The sequence below is a fragment of the Cydia strobilella genome, chromosome Z (assembly GCF_947568885.1).
Source record: "Cydia strobilella chromosome Z, ilCydStro3.1, whole genome shotgun sequence".
NCBI lineage: Eukaryota > Metazoa > Arthropoda > Insecta > Lepidoptera > Tortricidae > Cydia > Cydia strobilella.
In genome coordinates this window covers 8150531-8177145 of record NC_086068.1, presented here as the reverse complement: position 1 = coordinate 8177145, position 26615 = coordinate 8150531, and the positions used below count along the sequence as shown (strand labels likewise).

Here is a 26615-nt window from a genome sequence, read left to right as displayed (position 1 = left end):
GCGAGTTTCTCGCCTCAACCATGCGATTATCGTAGCACGAGAAAAAATATGGCGTCATGTAAACTATACGTACGATATCGTACAAGTAGGGGCGATAATCTCCTCGCCTTTGATGATTGGATGTCTCCGTGTAAACAAAACTTAAATGCGAGAATCGTATTTCGAGTTTATATGCTTTTCAGTCGTCATCATGAGTGCATTGCAAGAGGCTGTTCTGATTGTGTCGGTACTTTATACGTTTTAAATTTTATTTTTACATTTTCATTTTCAAAACGCACAACAAATTTTTTCGTTGAATATAAGTACTTAAATGCAGCTAACTATTTCCCGCCAAGAGCCAATATTAAAATAAATTCAACTTAAATTATATTAAAATCATTAAATTAATTTGTTTTTGTTAAAAAAAAAACATTTCTGATAGAAGACATTATCGCTGACTGTACTTTTCTTTAACAGACAATTAATACTCATCGAGAGAATTTTAACGAACCCAAACACATCTAGGTTATATAGAGTTCCCATGGCCACCTCCTGTGTCCATAATCAGACCAGTTCAATGGTAGCATAATATTACATTGTCACCCAAGTCACATATGTATAGGAATTTTAAGCTCAATCAAATAATGGGAAGTGGGTTAAATTTGCAAGATTTGACCAGAACAAACATATTCAAACAAACAAACATTTACAAGTTAAATAAAAGCTTGTAAAAATATTGTAAGAAACAAGAAATATTATTACGAATATTTACGGTATACGTATACATAGTGGTAAATGATTAGCAACTAATCACGTAAGTTGACTGGCAAAACTCGTATGAAAATCGGTTCGGACCGATTCGTGCGATACTCGCACGTGCGTGAAAAAATGTCATACGAGAACGAGTTTAGACGAGTAGAGAAATCGTAAGCAAATATCTCCCTAGAATGCGGCTCCTCGTGTAAACTATTTCGCCTGGCGATAATCTCCATGCGAGTATCGAATGACATAATCGTAGGAGAGTTTATATTTCTCGCATGAATGTAAACATTTTTATACGATACTCGCCTGGCGATTATTGCATACGATTATGTCATACGATTTCTCGCCCCAAAACGTGCGAGAAACTCGCACCATGTAAATGGGCCTTTAGCGATAAATAGCAACATTTATCGAATATCCAAACAAACAAAGACTACTTATGTAAAAACAGGCTTCCGCATATATTACAAATTTTAGTGAAACAAGCCACGGCTCAAGATTCGTGTATAACTTTCCTGTAAATAAATGTTAAATTACAATTAGCTCCATGCATGAATTTATTTTTATTTTTGGATTCATAATTTATATCGTTGGAACACCGGAAATGATAAAAATACTTTTGTAAACCTTAACATTATTTTATTAAAAAATATTTAAAATGTTGAAAATTTTTGAGCGGTTGAAACGCTCATAATTTTTGGCGCGAATTCGACAGAGCGTGATGACGTCACACGTTGGGCGGCCCAACTGACGTTTGCTACTAATGACACTAATCTGTCGAACGCGTGACGTCACGTGGCGTTTCGAGCGTTTCGCTAATAATTTTAAGTAATTAAATGGTAATTTAAAAACGGAAATGCATTTGTAACATGATATAACGGTAACAAACATCCGAATAAAACATATTTCGTTCAAATATAAACTTCATGCATGAGGCTAATTCGGAGACAAGCTCTAGAACAACGAAAACTCGCAGGAATTCCCATAAAACGTGACGCGTATTAATTTTGTAATAGTTAATACAATAGACAAAATAATTCTTACCTCTTTTATTACTGTAAGGAGAATGGTGATAAGGTTTTGGCTCTTCTGCGTGAGGAGCTTGGACTTCATTTTCAGTTCTTTGCTTGTTTTCTCTATTGCCTCGAGTTTTTCTTTATTATATTGAAGTCTGTAACAGAAAGTACAATTAGTTTTATCTAATTAAAGTTTTAATTATAATACAAAAGCACCTTTAAGAAATATATACATAATATAAACATAAATAGTATATATATTTTAAACATTACATAGTTACTGTAAAATACAATTTCTTTTAACGTGTGTATATTCTTCAAATAAAAAAACTTGGTAAAACTTATTTAATATCGCTTAAGCATTTTATTTTCTAGTGATATGTAAATTTTAATCTTCGAACTCAAATTTGAGCTGTTACATTGGTAATAATATATATAGCTCCAACATATTAGTTGGGTGCATGGGCCCTTGCGCGCTAGGTGCCTATATAGGGACACAAGGCAGTGCAGTGGACATGACGTATGTGGACACATACGATACATTCTCCATAAGAATCTACCATATTTTTATAATAATATAATTCGCCACAAATATCATGACGATAACTTAATAAACAATAAGCATTAAGGGTCTCCGGCAAGCTCGGTTCTCCATACAAACGTAGTTCCGCTTTCATTTTAAAACGACTAGCTAGATTGCTCTGAGACTTTGTACTTACAATAGGATAAGGTAGGTATATCTGTCTGTAATTAATTTATGTAGCTTCAGATACCATAGTTAAAAAAACCGGCCAAGTGCGAGTCGGACTCGTGCACCGAGGGTTCCGTACTTTTTAGTATTTGTTGTTATAGAGGCAACAGAAATACATCATCTGTGAAAATTTCAACTGCCTAGCTATCACGGTTCATGAGATACAGCCTTGGAGTCTTAGTAATAGCATAGAGTAACTATCTATCTTTGGTAATAGGGTCCCGTTTTTACCCTTTGGGTACGGAACCGTAAAAAATACGGCAGATTTAAGTTTTTCATACAAAACTTGTTTTTGCTCTATTTGTGACGTTTTCAACCAAAAGGTACCACATTGTCGGTTGACGATAAGGTTGAAAGAAACTAATATGAAAATGGCACATTTCGTTTGTTTTATAAACTGGAGCTATATAAACTAATTTCAGACCTAGATATACCTATGTCATTGTATGTGCAGTTTCATTACAATCCAACACGTAGTTTTAAAATGAGAGCGGAACTACGTTTGTATGGGAAGGTGTAATTCGGCCAAGCTTGCCGGGGACTCTTAAGCTGCGTCGCTATTCTGCTCTCTATAAAGTTGTTTCTATAATTTGTACTTCGTACTTCCCCGTGATATGTTTATCACGAGGGCGACTGCAGCGCCGCATAGCTTTATTGGTTGACTTCTCTCAAAACATGTAATACAATTTAGGGGGCGAGATTGCAGTAGTATTAAACTTTTGCAATGCATCAAATATAAATCGTAACAAGTATTTACTTTAATAAAAATATGCGTACACTTAAAATGGGCTTACATTGCAATACTCGTCAGTGTTAATCTGAAATAATTTCATGCTACTCTGAAAGCTAATATGTGCGACTCGCCCATACACTTATATTTCATTGCATAATTTTAACAGATAATACAATATGTATAAAATATCAAACCTGATGTCCGTACTGTCGCAATATTTACATTTTTTTGTGAAGAGTTGTTTGTGGTCGAGGTCGCGCGGCGGGGAGGTGACTGCAGACAAAATCAATCAAATATAACAAGTCGCTTGGCGCAACAGTCCACTAGCATAACAGTACGCACGGCATTCGGACCAACCACGTGGCTTCACCGAGACTGCGCTCTGCCAACTCTCGGTATCTTATGAGCTGTCAACTTTTATATAGTAAAAACAATTGCCATTCATTTATAATTTAAGTTTAAAGAGCAATAGCAGGGTATCAGTTACATTACCCTTTTAATTCGAAGCCAAGCATGAAGTATTTCTTTATACTGTATGGAAATGCCGAATTGTAATAAACAAATAGGTACAGATGCTTCGATTGCAAGTAATTTAATTAATAACTGTGTTAATGCTAATGTATCTTAATGTGTTATTTGCCACTATTAATTTTGTTAAGCTCTTAGGCATAATATGGATGAAATAATAATAAAACATAAATTCGCTTGCTATTGTTGATCAGTTAGCAACATTGTTGAATACTGCCGTGTAGCCAGTTTTTAGGAAACTGTAGGTAGTCCAATGCGATAGATTCTGGCTTCAGAACCCATAACAATTGATAACACTCGCAGGGCTCGAACCTGCAGTGGCTTGCCAAAATTACATGATTATTGATTACTGAAGTCAACATTAATGAAATCATTATAATTAATTGGTCTTTAGCAAAGTTAACTCTAGCAGCATTGTCAAGCAAAAATGCTAAGGAAAATAACATTAATCCTTTAAGCGATTGTTAATTGTACTATTGTTTTCGGCCAGCGAAGAGGTCAATTTATATGTCAATAAAACAATATTCAATTAATTGACAAAAAACTTAGGTTGTTATGTTGAACTTCAATACTGCTTTGTTTTTTTAACTACCAATTAAAATTTACTTACATGGGTCTATCGAGTTCCAGTCTCTTTTCAGTGGGGAAGTAATGGCTTGTATCATGTGCCTGAAATCATTCTCGGCTGGTTTAGATTCCAATTTAGACACAGGCACACAGCTTATTAAAGGCTTTTCTGAACTAGAATACAAAATATACCATTAGACGAATGTTATACACTCCATATAACCTCAACCAGCCAACACTGGACATGCAACACTGTGACAGAAAATTACCAGTAAAAATATTACACGTGTTAAATTTTATTAATAAAATACATGTAAAGTACAAAAAATATGTATGTACACAAGAATAATAATAATTGATCGCCTTGTCAGGAATTTCCTTACAAAGTAACCCAATTTCATTACTCTTAAATGTATTAATAAAAATCATTGACTTCTTTCCCACACACTTTGAAAACAACCCTTGCCATACCAACTTTCTAAATAAATAAGCATTTCTTGCATGTACCTATGAATTCATATTTACCTAAGCCATTAAATTTAAGTAGAAAAAATTATAATTCTCGCCTGAAACACAGGGTACCCTAGTTCAGGCACATGTTTAACGTCACTATTTTGTATGAATGAAGTCTTTGTTTTGTATGAATGCAAGCATGCCACATGTTTTTTTGAATAAATTATGTTGTTATGTTATAATTTGTATAGTTTAACTTAAGAAGAGCAGACTATTTTATAAGCTACAGGGTATACACATGGAGAGGATTAGTTTCAGTCAATTAGAGTAACACAGGAAGCTCCCTAGACCATACCGCTACTATATTGATCTAGATTAAACGACCCAACGAAATCTCTCCATTTTTTGTATAAACTTGATACAGCAAGACCGCATTACAAAGTGATATTTTGTGGAGAATTGAATTATAATTGCAAATTTCTGTATGTATCACAGTATCACGACGTGTCCACTTTCAAAATAGATGTACTTACGGATTTCGTCGAAGGGCAACTGCGTTAAGCACCTCTGGAGTGCATGGAGGGCTTGAGTTTACTGAAAACATTTAATTTTGTTAATTTTGTGACTTACATGGACAAGAAGAGCAACCAACAGAGAGGAATGGAAGGTCTTAGGGGAGGCCTATGCCGGGAGGCAAGTCGACCGATGTCAATAAAAATACCAAATAACACTGCAAAAAAGGCGTGAACGCGACTTGATCGAAACATTCAAAATCATTAACGGATATTACGACTGTCCAGAACTAAGCGATCTCTTCGCTCGAAACTCAAACACGCGCACGAGAGGACACAACCTTAAACTAATAACAACAAAGCACAAAACAAATATCGGCAAAAACTTTATTGCAAACCGAATAGTAAAGGTTTGGAACAAATTACCCTCTGAAGTTGTGAACTCTACAAGTGTTAATCAATTTAAAAATAGACTAGACAAACTATGCTAACTGTGCTAAGTGAACTATTATTTAGACGTACCAGCATCAGCTGCCTGTCTAAAATGAAATAATAAATAATAAACATATATGACAAAGAACTTTATTATTATTATTTATTATGTTTAAATTAAGCATTTGACATTATTTGCTTTTTTCCCTAAAACTTGACAAGAAATGTAAAATTTTTAACATGAGGGCGAAATAAATGGCTATTTTATTTTATTTATTTAATTTTGTGACTTTACTAAGATGTTTCATCATTTCATTTAAAGGGAAATCTTCCTGTTATATTCATATGTGTCGTTTTCAATCAAAAGGTACCACATTGTCGCTTGCCACAAGAACGCTCTGACAGGTTATTCGTATAAAGATACAATCCAATTTCGTCCTTATGGTCAGCGACAATGTGGTACCTTTTGCTTGAAAACGTCACATATTACAAATCGGGGATCTGAACCGGTTTTTTGCAAGAACTTCGAAATATTATGTTTCGAATTATTTTATACTCGAAATGTAGGACTCGGTTGTGTTTTAAGTAGACTTCGTATTGTTAGATTGCCCAATTAGAAATGAAATAATTAACAAAGAACGAAAAAATACCGTTTTCGTTTCCATATAAAATATACCTGATCCCTGTTACAAATATGTTGTCAGGATTGTATATCGAATTTGGTAAAAAAAATTTATTAACAACTGGCATTAGGCCTGAAGGTCAAATTCATCATGCTTAGCGACCTTATTATAGAAAATAAGACAGTTTATTTATATCTTGTTATCATAATGCTGGTTATGTAAACTCAGTTATACAAGTTAGCTCTGGTAATCTTTCAATAAACATAGCACTCATCATGTTAGAAAGAGACATCACGAGAAATTAATATTTAAAAACCTGAAGATTACCAAAGCATATATTGTAAATACCTAATGTACAAAAAAAAATTACAAGCTATATAAAAGATGGCTCTTGCAAGCTTAGTACCTTCAGGTAGTGGAGGTGGTGGTGGAGGCGGCAGCATGTAGAAAGGCTTTTTCAAATGATATTGGGCGCGTGGTGGTAGGACTCCAGTTCTATAGAACTCTTGCACTTCAAACACTGAAGCATGGACATATTTGCACAGCGGTAATGTGCAAACTGTATTTTGATAATTGCGGCAAAAGGTATACACCCCCATTAACTGAGACAGGTCCCTTTGGTGCGCATATCTGCAGCCTACTCCAACACATGTGCCTCTAATGAAATCCCTACAAACAGTCACTTTTGGCGTTTCTGCGGCCTGGCTGTCATGCTCTTCATTTAATCTTAGTGAAGATTCTTCTGTTTCAGCTGCTGACAGTTCAGCTGTTGACAGTTCAGCTGTTGACAGTTCAGCTGTTGACAGATCAGCTGTTGACAGATTTGGAGATTCTTGCCCACTTTCTTGGTCCGGGTAATCATTCTCAATAATTTCATTCTTTATAGGCACTGGCATAACAGGCAGCTTGTCAGGGGGTGGCGGTTCTAAAGGTAAAGGGGGATGGACAACTGGTTTCAAAGGGGAAGGTTGTTCCTCCTTTTCCATCGGCTGGCTATTGCTGGGAGGGCTCTCCGACGTATTTGGCTGCTCACAATTGCCGTTTGGCGGAGACTGACTTGATGATTCTGAACAATCAATTTTATATTTCAAGAACTTTTTCATATTTTTGAAATTGCACAGCGGTAATGTGCAAACTGTATTTTGATAATTGCGGCAAAAGGTATACACCCCCATTAACTGAGACAGGTCCCTTTGGTGCGCATATCTGCAGCCTACTCCAACACATGTGCCTCTAATGAAATCCCTACAAACAGTCACTTTTGGCGTTTCTGCGGCCTGGCTGTCATGCTCTTCATTTAATCTTAGTGAAGATTCTTCTGTTTCAGCTGCTGACAGTTCAGCTGTTGACAGTTCAGCTGTTGACAGTTCAGCTGTTGACAGATCAGCTGTTGACAGATTTGGAGATTCTTGCCCACTTTCTTGGTCCGGGTAATCATTCTCAATAATTTCATTCTTTATAGGCACTGGCATAACAGGCAGCTTGTCAGGGGGTGGCGGTTCTAAAGGTAAAGGGGGATGGACAACTGGTTTCAAAGGGGAAGGTTGTTCCTCCTTTTCCATCGGCTGGCTATTGCTGGGAGGGCTCTCCGACGTATTTGGCTGCTCACAATTGCCGTTTGGCGGAGACTGACTTGATGATTCTGAACAATCAATTTTATATTTCAAGAACTTTTTCATATTTTTGAAATTGGGCGATGGCCGAAATTTGATAAACTGTTCATCAACTCCGAGTCTCCGACAATTCTCAGGATCTGTTGAGACAAATTTATGATTAAACTAAATTGTAAATGCAAATTATTAAGAACTTTATATATTTATTTATTTATAATTTATTTAATAAATTTATTGTTATTATCATTAAAGACTTCATCAACAACTAAGGATGGTGTTACACTTCACCAAAAGTAGCTTTCAGTTACTAAAAAAATACATACAAGTATACAAGGTGGATTCTCTTAGTGGGTCAGTGAGGAAAATCCATCCTGTATATCACTAATACTATGTAATTTTTTTTCAGTATCCCATCATCAGATCCTGTGTATCCCTAGAACAGCATTTCCCAAACCCACTGGTGGGTCCAGAGTGAATTTATATGCATATGTGCCAAATGGTGAAGATTTTCAGGTGGGTTGCAGCCCAATAAACTGGAAACCCAGTGGTTTCCAAAGTTTATTGGGCGCCATGTTAAGGGCAGTCCCTAGAATACATTTTCAAACAAAAATAAAACAAAACTCCATGTGGTCCAGCTGTCTTTGAGAGATTGAGAATTAAACACCTTTTTCTTCAAAGTTTTGATGTTGGCAAACAAAAAATACATATTATATACATCAATAATAAAATAAGATAAAAAAACCTTTTATTCCTGGGTAATAAAATTTAAACCTAATTTACATCAATACACATTATAAAACAAAGTCCCAGCAACATCTGTCTGTATGTTCAGGATAAATTCAAAAACGACAGAACAGATTTTCATGCGGTTTTCACCTTTGAGTAGAGTGATTCTTGAGGAAGGTTTAGGTGTATAATTTGTTAAGGTTCTCTGTGAATCGGTTGAACAACCCGTGCGAAGCCAGGGCAGGTAGCTAGTAGTAAACAAATCTTTAACAATGAGGGTGGCGGGGACAATCAGTAGCTTAAGGGGATGAAACCTTTCTAGACCATTTGCATTAGCAGTAAAGACATAATTCTAATGGTGAATAACAAAATACCAGTTATCTGTCAATTTGTCATTTTTAGTGTTCCGTGCAAAACTTTGTTTTGACAAACGGAACACTTATGGGATCACTTCGGTCTTGCAAATCAGTTAAATGCGTTTTTCTCAGAGACTATTTGATGTAGATACCTAAAATTTGAAACAGTTATAACAATTACCACCACTAATATTTACACTAGACTCTGACCACATATTTGTACCTCTACTCTGACCACATACCTATAAGTACTTGACATAGCACTTGGCATTGGCATGAAAACTTAGCATGGTCAGACTACTGCACTGATTTCAAAATTTTGTAGGCAGCAAAGTTAATATACCTTATATTATATTCATAATCATGAACTATATATTTTAAACATCGGTTAAATTACTGTTAATTTCTAACAATTTAAATATTTAAGCAGAAGCAAGATAACTACAAGTATAAACCACCTACCTAAGTCAGAGGTTATGTAAGGTCACTTTAATAACTAATTCCACATATATGATTATTCCATCTTTGCAGGCATGATAAAACATTAACTACAATCAATTTAAAATTTTATCTGGATTTTTTTAGTAGGTAACCACTGTAACCAGTAAAAATGGTTTTGGTAAAGCAAATGCTTTCTGGCAAAAGTTAAAAAGGAAACGATTTCAGTCATAGAAAATGCGACTAAATCCGGCAAGATGAGCAAAGTCAGCAAAAGATACTATGTAATGACACTGTGGGAACGAGAAAGTACCTACATACAGAAATCGCAAAAATCCATTGTCCTGACTAGACAGACTTCTAAAAATTACACAATATTAAGACATTTTAATAAAAAAAATACCTTAGAAATGTTGCTGAACTCAAACACGTTTCATTTACATTCAAAATAAAAGTATATAACCTAGATAAATAGCCAATGAAGGCGACTAACCTAACAACTGACCTAGAGTTACAGAATGAATTCGCACTGGCCGAGTACGTGGACAGTAAGACTTTTTGGAAAAGCAAGAAGTAAATAAATGCCACATGCTGATTACTTAAATGAGGACTGAATTAAATGTTGTACGAACCTGTCTGTGTATCCTGCATTTAATTTCACTTCACTTGTTTCCTCTATAAAGACCATAAACTCATCCGCTACTTAGCTTAGGGGAATGTAGACTAGAAATTATTAAATTTTTCCAATTATCTCCAGTAACAAGAACAAAATAATGCGCATTAAGATTATCTTCTTCCTCTGCTCGTCGAGTAAAACCACGAAGCTGAACCAACCATCGCACAACACAATAACAAACAAAATGGCCGATTCAATTCACAGGATCAGAATCAGTAAGGGCGGGAGGTTAGAAAAAGACCACTGCAGACTGCAGACAGAGACATGCCAGACAGCCTAACGAATGGCTTGGCGAGATCTTGTTTTGGGTCTTGCTTGACACAGTATAAATATATATATAGCCAGTACCTTCGCTATATAGCTATACATGAGCTATACTATAAAAACCGTCCAAGTGCGAGTCGGACTCGGGCACTATTACGCAAAAAACGGAAAAAAAAATCACGTATATTGGAGCCCCACTTAAATATTTATTTTATTCTGTATTCTGTTTTTAGTATTTGTTGTTATAGCGGCAACAGAAGTACACCATCTGTGAAAATTTCAACTGTCTAGCTATCACGGTTCATGAGACACAGCCTGTTGAAAGACAGACAGACAGCGGAGTCTTAGTAATCGGGTCCCGTTTTACCCCTTTGAGTACGAAACCCTAAGAATGTGCTAACAATAGACATATGGCAACCGCGTCGTTTATTTATAAAAATATGGAAGTAGAAAAGCCAGATTTGTAGCCCACCATAAACCATACTAAACTTACGGTGGGGAATAAAAAAAAAGTGAAACAGTAAGGCCAAACAATAACAGCGCTTTCTCTGCTACTCCTCCTGAAAGATACATAAGACTATCCCCCCCCCCCCTGATGACCGATCCAGTTATACTAGATTCATAATTTTTCAAAATAATGTCATGTTTTAATTTTAAGATTAAAGCATGGCAATATTGTATTTTTTTTGTTATTTTCAGCGTTTATTAAAAAATTTGCCCATTCAAACAAATTTTTTTTGCTAGTAGCTACACCATGTCTGGGTTTATGTTTCACACATGTTTCACATGTTACCTATAATGTTATTTTGTATAGTATGTATTGTCATTGTCAAAGGACTGTCTCATTTCAAACATAAAAATCATACAATGTTTGTCTTACACTAGTACTAGCACCCAAAAGAAAAAGATGAATATAGGTTTTTTTGTTATTATTTACTGTCAGTCAATTATGTAAGTCAATTTCCAGCGTTCTCGCGTTCGCAGCTTCGCGCACGAGTCTGGAGGGCCCTTTACGTATACATTTGACGTTCCCCTCCCCCGCAAAAATTGGCAGACTTTTTTGTACAGCAAATTACAGACGTGGCGTCTCCGTTGGCTATATCCTCCTAGGTTGTAAGTACATGAATTATGGATGGTATAGAAAGGATGCCAATCTCTTATGGCAGAATTGTTGCAAAAGAGACCGCTTTCATCTTTAAATAATAGTTCCTTATCTCTCCGGTGGCGCTGGTTAGGCTCTGGGACATGAGTATAACATGAACCATATAAGGCAACAAATAACCCGACCTATATACGTAGGTTGTTTTTGTTTGTATTTCGGTGTATGGTGGCGCCGCCTAATTACTGTTTTTTGATGGACACTTTTCGTACATAGAGATTTGGCTCCTTTATATAGTCTCCATGACATGAATGCAATAAAAAATGTTTAGGTATGACAAAATACGGCGCCCTTTTTAAATGCTGCGCCTTATATAGTCTCCATCACGAAAAAAATAAAAACTTAAAGGCGGCAAGACGAGTTTTAAAAAGTCTTTTGTAAAATTATTAATTTTATATTTAATTAACTCGTGTCTTTCAGTTATTTGTGTTTTAAAATACTAGTAAATTATTAACTTTCTACTGGTTTTTCATAAATTTGAAGCGGTCCCGACTGTTACAGTCGGGATCCGAAACCAATGTCCCTCAATAGAGATAATGGCGCAAATGAAGCTACAAATCGCGTAAATAGCTCAGAGATATGCCTACAAAATGATTCCATGGATTTAATACAACGTGATATGGACTGCGATTTAGAGGAAATTACGCCTGATAATGGTGAACCGAATTCATCAGATGGCCTAGGGTCACCTAAGGTCAAGGTTAAAAAGCTTAAGGCGAGACAGTTTCCTAAGGTTAGTACTGATACAGATATGAGTGTCATGACGACAGATCATTCCTATGCTGCTAAGAGGAAGGAGAAGGACGATGAATGGACATTAGTTACCAAAAATCCAAAACGCCGTTATGTGTTTAACCCAGACTTACCCGTGGGCACAGAAATAAGCATTACTTGCAAAGATAAGATGCCGAAACAATTTGCGCTAGCGAGGCTATTCAAAAGTCATGATATTCTAGGTATCATTAGAGTCAGGTACGTTAATTCATATAAGGTGCTTGTCCAATTTGATAATGAAACCAGCGCTGAGCGCCTTATTTCCAAGGTTGTTATACTCGAGGAGTTGGGCTGGCAGTGCCAAAAAACATACGAGGTTGGTGTTTCTTATGGTATTATAAAAGATGTGGATTTAGATTTAAATGAAAAAGATATGATAGAAAGTATGACATGCGGTGTAGAAATAGTTTCAGTAAAAAGATTAAGTAGAAAAGGTTCAGATGAATCAGGATGGAAGGACAGTGAGACCGTACGTGTATGTTTCAAAGGCCCCATATTACCACCTTACGTTTATATACATGAAATGCGAGTAAAGGTTGAACCATACCTATTTCCGGTATCACAGTGTGCCAATTGCTGGCGATATGGACATACAAAGAAAACGTGTTCTAAAAAATGTAATGTACTTGTCCTAAGTGTGAAGGACATGAATTGCGAAACAACTGTATTCACATGTCGCAATTGCTCAGGAAATCACATGGCTCTAGACAAAATTTGTCCGTACTACCAAAAAGAAAGAAACATATGGAAGATTATGGCTGAATTTAACTGTACGTATAAAAAGGCGTTGAATAAATACGAACCAGGTTCTAGCAGCCCGCCAGCCCCGGCGGCATCATTGTATCAGGAAAACTTTCCTCCGACGCTTAGGACAACTGAGACGACGTCAGTGGCTGAAACATCAACAGTGGAGTCTGCGATAATCGAACCAGCATATGCAAAAATAGTGACGACCCAAGCTGTAGTTCGTAGTCATAGTGATGCCCCAGGTAAAAAGTATAATGTATCATCACATAAAAAGACAAGCCGTACTAAACCTAATACACACAGAAAGCCTGAAGTGAGAGAAAAAGATGACAGTATATCTGATAAAAACTTATCAAATATGGAAACTGATGACAATGACGTTCTACCAGAAATAACGAGCGAACCCAAGGAAGTAAGTGAAAATAAACTAAAATTTAGTTCATTAATTGATAAGTTAAAAGATATCATATTCATGAAAAACTTGACGATTGTTGAAAAAATAAAATTGGGAGTTCAAACTGGATTAGAATTACTTTTATCTTTTGTTATGAAGAAATATACTTGACATGTCCTGCTTAAAATCCTTTTTTAACGCCACAGATGGCTAGCAACTTAAAGCAGTGCAGACTTAACATGTTGCAATGGAACGCGCAAAGTATTAGACCAAAGTTAGTATCGTTTGAGAATCTACTTATTCAGGAGAAGATCCATATAGCGGCTCTTAGTGAAACATGGTTACATACAGACTGTTATTTTCGCATTAGTAATTATAATATATATAGGGCGGACAGATCGGATGGATATGGTGGTGTTGCAATCCTTACGCATAAATCGATCAAGTCTGAGCATTGTCGTGTTCAACACCCTAATCCTGGTGTACAAGTCGTTTACGTTAAAGTGTTTAATTGTGATGAAATTAAAAACGTGATTTCAATTTACTGTCCGTCTTCCGTAGTGACTCAGCAGAGTGATTGGGATTTTTCAATCGTGCAACATAACGTGATTATCATGGGCGACTTTAATGGCCATCACACCAACTGGTCATATAAAACGGATACTCGCGGAACTCAAATATATGATTCTCTTGTGGACTGTAATCTAGTTTCTCTTAATGATCATAGACACACAAGAGTGCGCCTAGTCAATGGATTGTTACAGGAGTCGTCTCCAGATATTTCTATAGTATCTACTGATATTTATTTTGCATTTAATTGGAACGTTATGAAAGAATCACTAGGAAGTGATCACCTTATTATAAAGATTTCTACATATTTAAATTCTTGTGCTGAGTCTGTACCAAGGAGAAACTATAAAGGGGCTCAATGGAATGAGTACAGAATGTGTTTAGAAAATAAGTTCGCTGATTTGTCTTTGCCTGAGGCTTCTCAAGAATCATATAATTGCTTTCTAAGTATTATAAATGCAGCTGCTGATCTTTTCATACCATATATTAAAATTAACAATAAGCCAGCAAAAAATTTCCAACCAAAACCGTACTGGAACCAGGCTTTATCCAAAGCCGTTGCCGAAAGACGTTTAGCTCTCTCATTGTTCAGACGAAATCCTACACCACAAAATCTTGAGGAACTTCAGGCTAAGATAAGAGGCACTCAGAGACTTATTAGAACGCGTAGAAACGAAAGTTGGCAACAATTCTGTAACTCTATAAGCGAGTCCTCATCAGCCTCTGAAGTTTGGTCTCGTATGAAATGGGTAAAGGGCTATAGGTCTTCTCGGCCTCATGTTAGTGTAGAGAAAGCTCATAATCTTCTTTGTTCTCTCACGCCAGATTATGTGTCTCCGTCGACGCCAGTGATTGAGTCGGGTAGCACGGTTATAGACGAACCATTTACATTATATGAATTAGATTCTTGCATTAAACCGAAAGATACTGCTCCGGGAGGAAAACTCTTATTATTAACATTGTACAATGATTTCTAGTCCTTAGGTTTTGTCCCTACTCAGTGGAGAGAAATTAGTGTAGTCCCGATACCTAAACCCGGAAGAGTCCTCTGACTCTGCTCTCCAACCAATCTCTTTAATTTCATGTCTGTGTAAAATATTTCATTCTATGATCAATAGGAGATTGGAATGGTTCATAGAAAAAAGATGTATGTTTTCCGAGGAAACTGTTGGTTTTAGAAAGTGTCGATCATCTTTGGATAATTTAAGTAGCTTAGTTAGTCGGATTCAGACCGGATTTTCAAAAAATATGATCACTTTGGGGAGTTTCATAGATATTGAGAATGCTTATAATAATGTAAATGTTCCCATTTTAATTGAAATACTTGACAGGCTACGAGTTGGACATCACATTTGTCGATATCTATGGAATTTCTTAAGGGAAAGATATCTCACAATACAAACTGATACATCTATGTTAAGAAGATCAACTGGTCGTGGGTTGGCTCATGGAGATCCTACTTCGCCATTGCTTTTTAATGTTTACTTTCAGATGTTTAATTTTCACAATATGCAGATGATTATATTTTATATGTTACAAAGAAGTCTATAGAGGAGGCTGAGGATGTATTACAAAAGTCCCTTAATGTATTTAACAAATGTTTGAATAATCTCGGTCTTGAAATATCTACATCTAAAACTAAGTTATGCGTGTTTAAAAAAGGTATTAATAGAAAACCTGTAAGCATCAAAATTAATGATAAAAAAATAGAGTTAGTCGAGTGTGTTAAGTATTTAGGAATGTGGTTGGATCGATCTCATAGGTGGGAAAAACATATTAACGAATTGGCTCAAAAGATTCAGAAATATTCCAATGTTTTAAAAGTTCTAGTTGGACCGAGATGGGGTGTCCACCCAAAACATCTCAGGAGATTATACTTTGCTATAATTCGTAGTCGAATAGATTATGCGTCTTTTCTATACGATGATAGTTGCGATTCGCATTTGTACAAACTCGATAAAATTCAAAATCAGTCATTGAGGACTATCGGCGGTTTTATTGTCTACTCCTATACACGCAATGGAATGTGAACTGTGTGTACAACCGTTGCACATTCGTCGCGTCTATTTGGCATCCAAGTTTTGGCTAAAATCTAGATCTTTTGAAAACAACTCAACTATCAAACTCTTAGATGGATTAAATAATGAGTTACAAGTTCGAGACACTTTGCGCAATAAAAAACCTCTTCTTCTTACCATTCATAATATGTATAAGTTAACAACTATGTATTCCAGTAAAGTATTGGAAATGTTTACCTTGGACCAATGGGTAAATCATATAGATGTTTCTAAATCTATTAAGTTAAACATTACTTCTATTAACAAATCTAAGCGCGAGTATGACAAAGTTTCCCTAAGAACTACTGTAAACGCTTTTTTACGTATCAATTACTCTGGATTTTATTGTATATATACCGACGGTTCCAAGGAAAAAAACTCCTTAGGTGCCGCAATTTATGACCCTCAATCGAACGTATCGGTTAAATTACATATAAAATATGACATGTGTATAATGCACACCGAGTTGGTTGCCATTGCTGAGGCCTTATCCTACATCCAATCCCTAGATTGCAATTACATAGTCATTCTGTCAGATTCTAAAAGTGCCCTGCAACATATTGCTCGGTGTACCACGAACACTCGATGTCTCCCGGTTGCCTATTCCATTTTGAATCTCATTGACAAATTAAAATCGCAAGATAAGATAATTCTGCAATGGATTCCATCTCATTTAGGTATAGCCGGTAATGAAGTAGTCGATTCCATATCCAGGCTGGCTTGTCATGGTGGAGTAGAATGTAATATCTTACCTTTTAATACGGATTGTATCATTTTAGCCAAACAGAGAACCTATTCTTTATGGAAAGAATACTTTGATAACAGATCAACAGAAAAGGGTATTTGGTACAAGACGATCCAACCTCATCCTCTAATGACACCGTGGATTGATTGTTTTCTTAATAGACGTGACATTGTATTGATGATGAGACTACGTTCTGGACATATCCTATTGAACCAATTCGGTTATTTAATGAAGAAAGTTCCTTCTCCTAATTGTGATGAATGTGATGTAGTAGAAGACGTGTACCATGTTATAATGGAATGTGTCCGGAATGAAGCTGCTCGGATACAACTGGCTTTTTCAAGCCATAATACTATGTTTGATGTCGGGGGCTGCAATAGCGTTCTGGCTGCTCCTTTGTCAGACTCCGCCATGGCGCTACTGCAGCTTGTACGAAAGGCTATTGTTAATAGATTAAGTTAATTATAAGAACATTGTATTGCTGTTTTCTATGGAGCGACATGTTCACCTCGGTGACAAGCTCTTAAATAAAGAGAAAAGAAAAAAAATATAGTCTCCATGGCTGCGCCCTTAATGGGGTTGGCAACTGTCAAAGGTTTTATTTTTTTTATTTTTTATTTATTTAATAAAATACAGAGTATTCATACAATAATCATAGCCCCGCAAAACTCAATAATGAGTTTGACTGTGGGGTCATCAGTCTCTAGTTACATATGTACTTAACTTAATTTTATAGTAGTGCAATTACTACAAAATATTGAGGTAGTGTATTTTTAACATAGATTTAAATTTAGACTTCTTATTTTCACATCTTATGGCTTCGGGCAAACTATTAAGCAAATATGGTATTCTTTTCCTAAGGGTTCTATCGCCGTAGCTTGCCCCTTTTTCTATGAGATTTGACTAAAAGGGCTGGCATCCAGGGCAATAAAAAAAAAGCAAAAATTTGACAATTCTAGGGATTGACAGGACAAGCTATGCTGGCGCCATCTGCTAATGAGGGCTAACGCGTATGAATTCGCCGCTAGGGGCGCTAGTGTAGATGGTGGTCTTTTCCATAGTTCGAAATGTCAAATGTCAGTTGTCACTTCAATGACTGACAGCTGTTCTTTAGTCTTTTGGACCACCATCAACAGAGGCGCCAACTGTGAGCAAAAAAACGATAGCCCTCATTATTTCGACCGGCCAACCCCATTGGAGGATTAAATAGGTATAGTTGGTCAAGCAAATCTTGTCAGTAGAAAAAGAAGGGTTATCGTCCCATAGAGAATTTTAATTTCGCGCCTTTTTCTACTGACAAGATTTGCTTGAACAACTTATAAATCGAATAAATTCTTTATTTATGTTTTTGATCAACTTCCAAGAAAGTGGGTCTCAATCCGTAGGTATCGTGGTTTTTACGGTCCCGTTTTTACCTTATGGGTACAAAGACTCCACTGTCCATCTGTCAGTCTGTCTGTGTGTCACCAGGCTGTGTCTCGTGAACCGTGATCTAGCTATTACGGTTCATGAAATACAGTTAAATTTTCACAGATGATGTATTTATTTCTGTTTGCGCTATAACAACAAATACTAAAAAGTACGGAACCCTCGGTGGACGAATCCGACTCGCACTTGTTCGGTTTTTATTTTTTACGTAATGTCCCCGATTTCTCGAAGACGCTGAACGTTTTTAAAATTTTCCCTTTATGTTTGTAAAGTAGTTTCGTAGTTGGTTGCATAATAATGTATATGAACCTTAGTATGAACTTTTTAAATATTATTAGCAATAGCTGTAGCTGCAAAGTGTATTCTGATTGTAAATTGTAATAACAGTTGTTATGGATATACCTACTAAATGCTTGTATATAATAACTACGTAGGTATGTCTTGTTTTATTTTTTTACCTTTTTCGAGGTAAAACTAAAATAAAACAATGTTAGGAAGCCATTAAGACTACAAAATATTTTTGGTCAACTTTTAGGACCGAATGGGTATAATATAAATGGGTCGGACGAGTAGGTATAAAGTTATAAAACTTATAAATGTTATAATTACCAGTGACGGCTCGGCGGCGACGAGTGCCAATAGTAGAGGGTGAACTTTTGATCTGTGAAGGCCCAGCGTCGCCAGGTTTCGTCGCAGCCGTCGCGGAGGCCGTCCGACGGGTTCGTACAGCCTTAGTTTTAGAGGCAACTCGCACCATGCCTGCTGCAGAAAAAAAAAACTTGTACCTGCGTAGGTAAAGGAAATTTCAATACCATTTCGAGTACTTTATCACAGTAACAATAATATGAATGAGCTCCCTAGCGACTTTAATGTTGATATAGTATGGTGATGATAATCTTCTCAAATGATTTTTACGCCTAAGACCTTATAGTCTGTTAAAAAAAAGCCATTATTTCTTTTTTTAGGCGCAAAGGCCGACCGCTAGCACAAAAGAAACAATGGTTTTTTCACCTCAGCTGCTCGAACAAGCCTACTTTCGTCACTCCCTGGAGTGAGGAAAGTGCGACTTTCCTCACTCCAGGGAGTAAAACAATGTAGCTTTTTAATTTAGTGAAGGCCATGAACTTCATACTACGGTACGGTACGGTACGGTACGGTACGGTACGGTACGGTACGAACCGGTCCGGTCCGGTCCGGTCTCGTATCGTATCGTATCGTATCGTATCGTATCGTACATATTATAATACTTTTTTTTCTGTTTATTCTGTGTAATTCGAAATACATTTTAACCTTTAATATGTTCTCACTACTGAGGTGAAAGATTATGTGTGCAACACGAGAGCAAAGTTATTTTACATCTCGTGTTTTTGAGTCCCTCGCTACGCTCAAGATTCTACCTTAGAATCTTTAGCTTTCTCGGGACTCAAAATAAACACTCGCAAGAAAAATCAACTTTCCTCTCTTGTTGCACAAATAACTATTGTTGAATATATTAGGGTCTTAGGCGTAAAAATAATTTGAGAAAATTCATACTATAGTGTCTATAGTCACTGTGGTAAGGTACGAAATGGGGTTTTTAGAATTGTGAAAAAAAAAATGAGTATTAGTAGCCTGTAGAAAGACAAGTACAGTCAGCGATAAAAGCTTGGACCGAAAATGATTTTTTTGCCAGAACTTACTTAGCATACGGATTTTTTTTGTCTTACCCCTCATAAAAAACTCTTCAATCTTATCCCAACGTACCCTAACTATGTTTGTACGGGTGGTCAAATCTTGCAAGTTAAATTTGACCCACTTCCCGACTTAGTGAACATATGACCTATGTCTACAATTCCTATGTTTGCCTATGCCAAAGGGAAGACTTTTAGCGATAACCACGCGATAACTCATAAACGGCTTAACTGATCAAGTTTGTTTTAATTGTATTTGAATGAAAAAAATCATAAAAAATAGTGCTTAATAAACACATTCAAATACAATTAAAACATAGACCTGTACCGCTGGCTATATTTTGACCCCTAGGTTATAAAAATATTAGTCAATTCTGTTTTCGCTTATGAATACTTTGTTAAGATGTAAATCTTACATTTTGTTTTGTGTCATATATATAATTTGCTTTTTTAGTAATTTGTTAATTTGTGGTAATTATTTTTTATTTTGAATTATTTTGGAGAAAAAAATATTCGTGAGAAAACATGTAACTGTGTTACATTTAGGATAGTGTTTTTAGTGTGAAAACATAGTTTGTGTCAATTACTTCCAATGCAATCTGATACTGTCATAATATTCTAAATGACACAAAAAAATTTAAAGTAAAAAAAAATACTTAGGTCGAATTTAATCGTTTAAATAGGTCCATTAAATGATTTTGTGTCTTATTAAGGCATAGCTTCATAAGATATTTGATGATTTTTTTGTATCAGGCTGTCACCGTTACAAAAGAATATTAAAGATATTAGAGTTTACATCTTATTAATTTGAAATGCAGGATAAATAAGATATATGAATTTGTGTCACTTGCATCCACTGCATAAACAAATATTGCGTTCAAACGAAGCTCACGGGCGCTCTGAATGGGAAACGGAGGCCGTGCAGGGTGGGGCCGCGGCGTAACCTTGCCGTACGCAACGCATGTTTACTTCGCCTGTGCGCCAAATTAACGCAACTTATTCAAAGAAGTTATACTACTACAAGCAAATAATGCTTCGAATTATCTTTTACCTATTTAAAACTTACAGATATTGTACAATGTCACCATTTTGCAAAAGAACTGTAAGTACATGTTTGATTTGCGAGCGAGCTGGCAACATTGCGCAGGGAAAGCTTAAAAATATCGCGTTTACGTGAACGCCACATACATTTGTGACAGTGATAGGGAAAAGGTACCACTAAAGTAAAATTTGGTTATTAATACCGTGACTTTCTTTCATTCTTTGATAAAATTCTACTTTGATAAAAAAATAGTTATTTATGCAACAAGTGCGGAAATCATTTTTACGCACGTGTATCATCTATGCATTGTGCGAGTAAATAAAAAAACATATCATGGCAAATAAGTTTAATTATTAAAAGGAGTGTTTTAAATCGACACGAGTTGCGAATTACCTATTCGCACGTGTATCGTACAACGTTTTACAGTACATATGGCCCTTTAAACTTTCGACATATGCACGAAAAGTGCTCTTTTCCGAACTAGTGCAAGAAAGTAGCACCATATGTACTGTAAAAAAAATTGAAAACAAAAAGCACTATTGCGGAAAAGTACTACTTTCCGCATGATATGGCTCCGTAGGAAACGCACTTTTCGAGCACATGCATTGTAAAAAAAAATTATAGGGCTGTATCTCGTAAACCATGCGTCGTAGCGCAAAAATAATAAAATTTTCGTTTCCCTTTATGTAACCCTAAAGTAATATATGAAAAATACAATGAAAAAAAATCTTTATAGGGCTGTATCTCCTAAACCGTGCATCGTAGCGCAAAAATAATCAAATTTTCGCTCCCCTTTAAGAAGCCCCTAATTAAGATTTAAAAACGCAAAAAAGAAAAAAAAATCTTTATAGGGCTGTATCTCCTAAACCGTGCGTCGTAGCGCAAAAATAATCAACGTTTCGGTCCCCTTTATGTAACCATTAATTTATATTTAAAAAAAAAACCCAAAAAAACAGAAAAAATCTTTATAGGGCTATATCTCCTAAACCGTTGTAGCGCAAAAATAATCAAATTTTCGTTCCCCTCTATGGAACCCCAAAGTAATATACAAATAACACAATAAAAAAAATCAAAAAAAACTTTAAAGGGCTGCATCTCCTAAGCCGTGCATCGTAGCGCAAAAATAATCAAATTTTCGTTCCCCTTTAAGAAACCCTTAATTAATACTAAAAAAAAAAAACAAAAAAAAACAGGAAAGAAATCTTTATAGAGCCATATCTCCTAAACCGTGCGTGGTAGCGCAAAAATAATTAAAATTTTCGTTCCCCTTCATGGAACCCCAAAGTAATATACAAAAAACACAATGAAAAATAAAAACGAAAATTTTTTTTATAGGGCTGTATCTCCTAAACCATGCGTCGTAGCGCAAAAATAATAAAAGTTTCGTTCCCCTTTATGAAACCCCAAAGTAATATATAAAAAACACAATGAAAAGAAGAAAAAAAATAACAAAAAAACTTTATAGGGCTGTATCTCCTAAACCGTGCATTGTAGCGCAAAAATAATCAATATCCGTTCCCCTTTAAGAATGCCCTAATTAAGATTTAAAAACGCAAAAAAAGAAAAAGGAAAAAATCTATATAGGGTTGTATCTCCTAAACCGTGCGTCGTAGCGCAAAAATAATTAACTTTTCGGTCCCCTTTATGTAACCATTAATTTATACAAAAAAAACGCAAAAAAAAAAAAACAATAGGGCTGGATCTCCTAAACCATGCGGCGTAGCGCAAAAAAAATAAAATTTCGGTCCCCTTTATGAAACCCCAAAGTAATATACAAAAAACAATGAAAAAAAAGAAAAAAAATGTCTTAAAAAGACCCGTAGGGGTCGGATCAAAAACTAAGTCATTAAGTCCGACTCACGCTTGACTGCACATTACGAATAGGTTTTCCGGTAATCTATAGGTAAAGATCTATTTGTGTACTTTTTTCAAAATTTTTGACCCAGTAGTTTCAGTAGGTGGTCATTTTTTGCCTATTTTCTTGAATAACTTCTAAACTATTAATCTTAAAATTATAAAAAAAAAATTTGAGATCCCCACAATAAGCTCTTTCATATGATATGTAACACGATATAGTTTGACAAACTTTATTTATTAATTTTCTCATTTACCCCCATTACAAATTATTTTTAAACACGGGGGCCTGTTTAAAAATAATTTGTTTACGTTACATGTCCATCTTTGGGTCACAAACTTACATACTTGTACCAAATTTCAACCTTATTGGTCCAGTAGTTTCAGACAGACAGACAGACGTACGAGTGATCCTATAAATAAGGGTTCCGTTTTTTCCTTTTGAGGTACGGAACCCTAAAAAACGCAAAAAAAAACAAAAAAATCTTTATAGGGCTGTATCTCCTAAACCGTGCGTCGTAGCGCAAAAATAATCAAATTTGCGTTCCTCTTTATTTAACCCTTAATTTATATTTAAAAAAAAAACGCAAAAAACATTACATATAAATTATTACAATGGGCAATTCCTGTTGTTCAATGAGAAGTAACAATACTAGGGGTACCGTTTACCTGAGGTGGTTGATAGGTGATGAATGCGTTTTGTGTTAAGTGTCATTTTGTATGGGATTTTGAGTTTCCAATAAAATTTTCACTAGGTTTTCTGTTTGAAATTAGTACTAAATGTTGTATCAGTTTTTGTCCAAAATGGATTTAGGTAAATTTTGCGAGCTTTCACTAAACTGCTGTAACTCGGAAACTTAGAATCCACAAAGGGGACTTTACTAAATTTTGACACATATTACTTAGATTTTTTTTTTTATGTGATATTCAGCAAACGAGCAGACGAGCCGCCTGATGGGAAGCAGTCATCGTCGCCCATGGGCGTAAGCAACATCACAGGAGCCACTTAAGCATTGCCGACCCTTGAGAACCCTAAATACCCGCTTCTTGAAGAATCCCATGTAGCACAAAGGAAATACCATTTATTAGATTTTTTTATATTGATAAAAATAATGTTATCCGTTGGAGTTGGAGACGTCCTGAAACGAAAGCGTTCAATTCATGTTATGTTGTGGGGGCTTGGCTAACGATAATCGCAAGCCATAATTTTGTAACATACTAATATACCAGGTGGGGCCTGTAACACGACCAAAATAATTAAAACATAATATTCTACTCATCAAACGATGACACTTTTATTCAATAACTTTCAAATATATAGGTATTATAAAGTCTTGTATTTAATGTACATCATCATAATTGTAATCTATATTGCTTGCCACGCTTAAACATTACAAAAATCACAATAAATTGCGTCTTAAAATAAACTTAAAAAGTCTACTAAAAATCGAAACAAAAGTAATTTTTAAAAGTCGCTGATGTGATATTCTCAATCAAAAGGTAGGTACCACTTTGTCGTTTACCATGAAGACGAAATTTGATTATATCTTTATACAAATAACCTGTCAGAGAGTCCTCGACAAAGTGGTCAGTATGAGGAGTGCAGCCTATAGTTTATTTTTAATTATATTTACATACCTACTCCCACACTACGGTAAGATTGGTAAGGTTGATAAGACAATGTAATTATGCCTCCGAAATGAAATAAATACACTGTATCGCAAAACTAAGTGGCGAGACAGCTCATAATGCCATCTCTTTCACTCTTGGTCGGTCTTAACAAGGGTAAAGGAGATAGTATTAAGATATAGATAGATTATTTGCCGCCAGCTAATATTGCGGCAAGTATAATAAGCACCCCACCCGCGTAGGTACCCTTCCCCGCGCACGCCCTTCTTGCTCAAATGAGTTTTATTTTGCCAGATAGTAAAAAAACCGTATATCAAAATGACCCAAATTTTGAATGATGTCTCAATGTGGTATTATAATATTGTAGACGTAAACTTAATAATATGATTTTTTTTTGTGGCAGATACAGGTTGTTAATTAGAAAAAATTTTTTTTTAATAAAAGCGGTGGATGAATTTGACAGATTTGTTTGAATAACATATAACAATGTTCTGTAAAGTACAACACTTCATTTACTGACTATAATATTATTTTAGGCGTTTTAGGATCAATATTAGGTATTTATTAAATTCCATTATACCCGTGGATGAAAATGACACAAAATGCGTGTGTATGTCGGAAGCCACTTTGCCTTTACAGGGAAACAAAGAATTTCGTCACTAATATTTTTTTTACAGAATGCTGAATGAAATACCTAAATTTCTACCTAAGCAAATACCTAGGATGACACAAAATATTATTTTTAGGTTTAGTATATGGTCTGGAAACTATATATAAAAAATAAGCAACATTAATATTCTTATAACCTCAGAAGTTATTGGTACAGGTCTACAAGTGTGGAGTGAAACGAAACGGTTTTTTTTTCGTAATGTTCGTACACGACTTCTCACGAATAAGTAGTCCGTCTCTTTCGGATGCAGTGCAAGTAAAAAAGATGCAAGAGTATTCAACGTACTCAAGATATGGTTGTTTCTCTCATACATTTCGTGAACGTGAATGTCATATCTGACAGCCGTGGCTGGCCTGCCTGCCTGCCATTTTGTAATGTTAACTAATGTTATTAGACTGTGTTGTCTGGGTGCGGTTAATGTCGTCGTGTTATTTATTCGGTAATGAGCTGTCTATGTCTTCGTATTATAGACAACAAAACTCATTCACTAATGTCTGGCAATGCCTAAAAGCAGACTTTTAGAGTATACTCTGATGGTATATATTTGTGAATTAAATGCAGAAGTCACTAGCAGGTACGTACGTATGACAGCAACATACATACATATATTATTATTGTAATGAAAATGTCAACTTCGTATTCAAATGTTTCATATTGTCACGCAATAGGGATGTTTTTATTTGTTTTGTGTCAGTTTATCATTGTTATATTCAAATTATATCAAAATTGGTTCAACCATTTTTGGTCATCTGGATTCAATGCACTTCGCTTAATCCCGTTACGTAAATATGAAAGTTTGAAAGTTACAACAGCAATACCTATAGTCAGACCGAGATAAGTCTGCAACGATTTTGATAGCATACGCAGTGCAAGTGTTATTTTAAATGTCAAACTGTTATGAAATTTTGAAGTATAAATAACACTTGCACTGTGTGTGCTATCAAAATCATTGCAGGCTTATCTCGGTTTAACTCTCGTTTTTTTTCGTCGATTTTTTCCGCAGAAATTTATGAAAATACCTATAATGTTAACTGTGAGAACTGTAAAACGGGGTCAAAACAAATACTGTTGTTATGGCGGCAAGAGAAATACATCATCTGTGAATTTTTTTACTGTAGCTATCATGGTTCATTAGACAGCCTGGTGACTGACAGATGGACAATGGAGTCTTAGTAATAGGGTTCCGTTTTTACCCTTTGGGTACGGAATCCTAAAAAAAGGAAAAAGTGTAAAGTAGTAAAAAGTGTATTTTATAAGTTAAATGTAATGTAACTAACAACTATGGATCTAAATATTAATATCCAAAATAAAATTCTTTTCTTTTTATTTATTAATTATATTACTGGTGACAGACAGACAGATGGACAGCGGAGTCTTAGTAATAGGGTCTCGTTTTTACCCTTTGGGTACGAAACCCTAAAAACGAAGTTCGCGCTAGTTTTGCTAC

The 26615-nt window shown here is 35.5% G+C and overlaps 1 protein-coding gene across 1 annotated transcript in view; it reads right to left on the bottom strand.

Moving 5' to 3' along the window:
• LOC134755074 (uncharacterized) overlaps positions 1 to 26615 on the bottom strand; it is a 46308-nt gene that overhangs the window by 17691 nt on the left and 2002 nt on the right. Inside the window, exons 2-7 of the mRNA XM_063691552.1 lie at positions 18913 to 19065; positions 6763 to 8109; positions 5323 to 5383; positions 4380 to 4510; positions 3436 to 3514; positions 1786 to 1912 (exon numbers count right to left, since the gene is read on the bottom strand). Of these exons, the coding sequence (XP_063547622.1) occupies positions 1786 to 1912; positions 3436 to 3514; positions 4380 to 4510; positions 5323 to 5383; positions 6763 to 8109; positions 18913 to 19060 (1893 nt within the window). The 5' untranslated portion in view covers positions 19061 to 19065. The remainder of the gene's footprint in view (positions 1 to 1785; positions 1913 to 3435; positions 3515 to 4379; positions 4511 to 5322; positions 5384 to 6762; positions 8110 to 18912; positions 19066 to 26615) is intronic.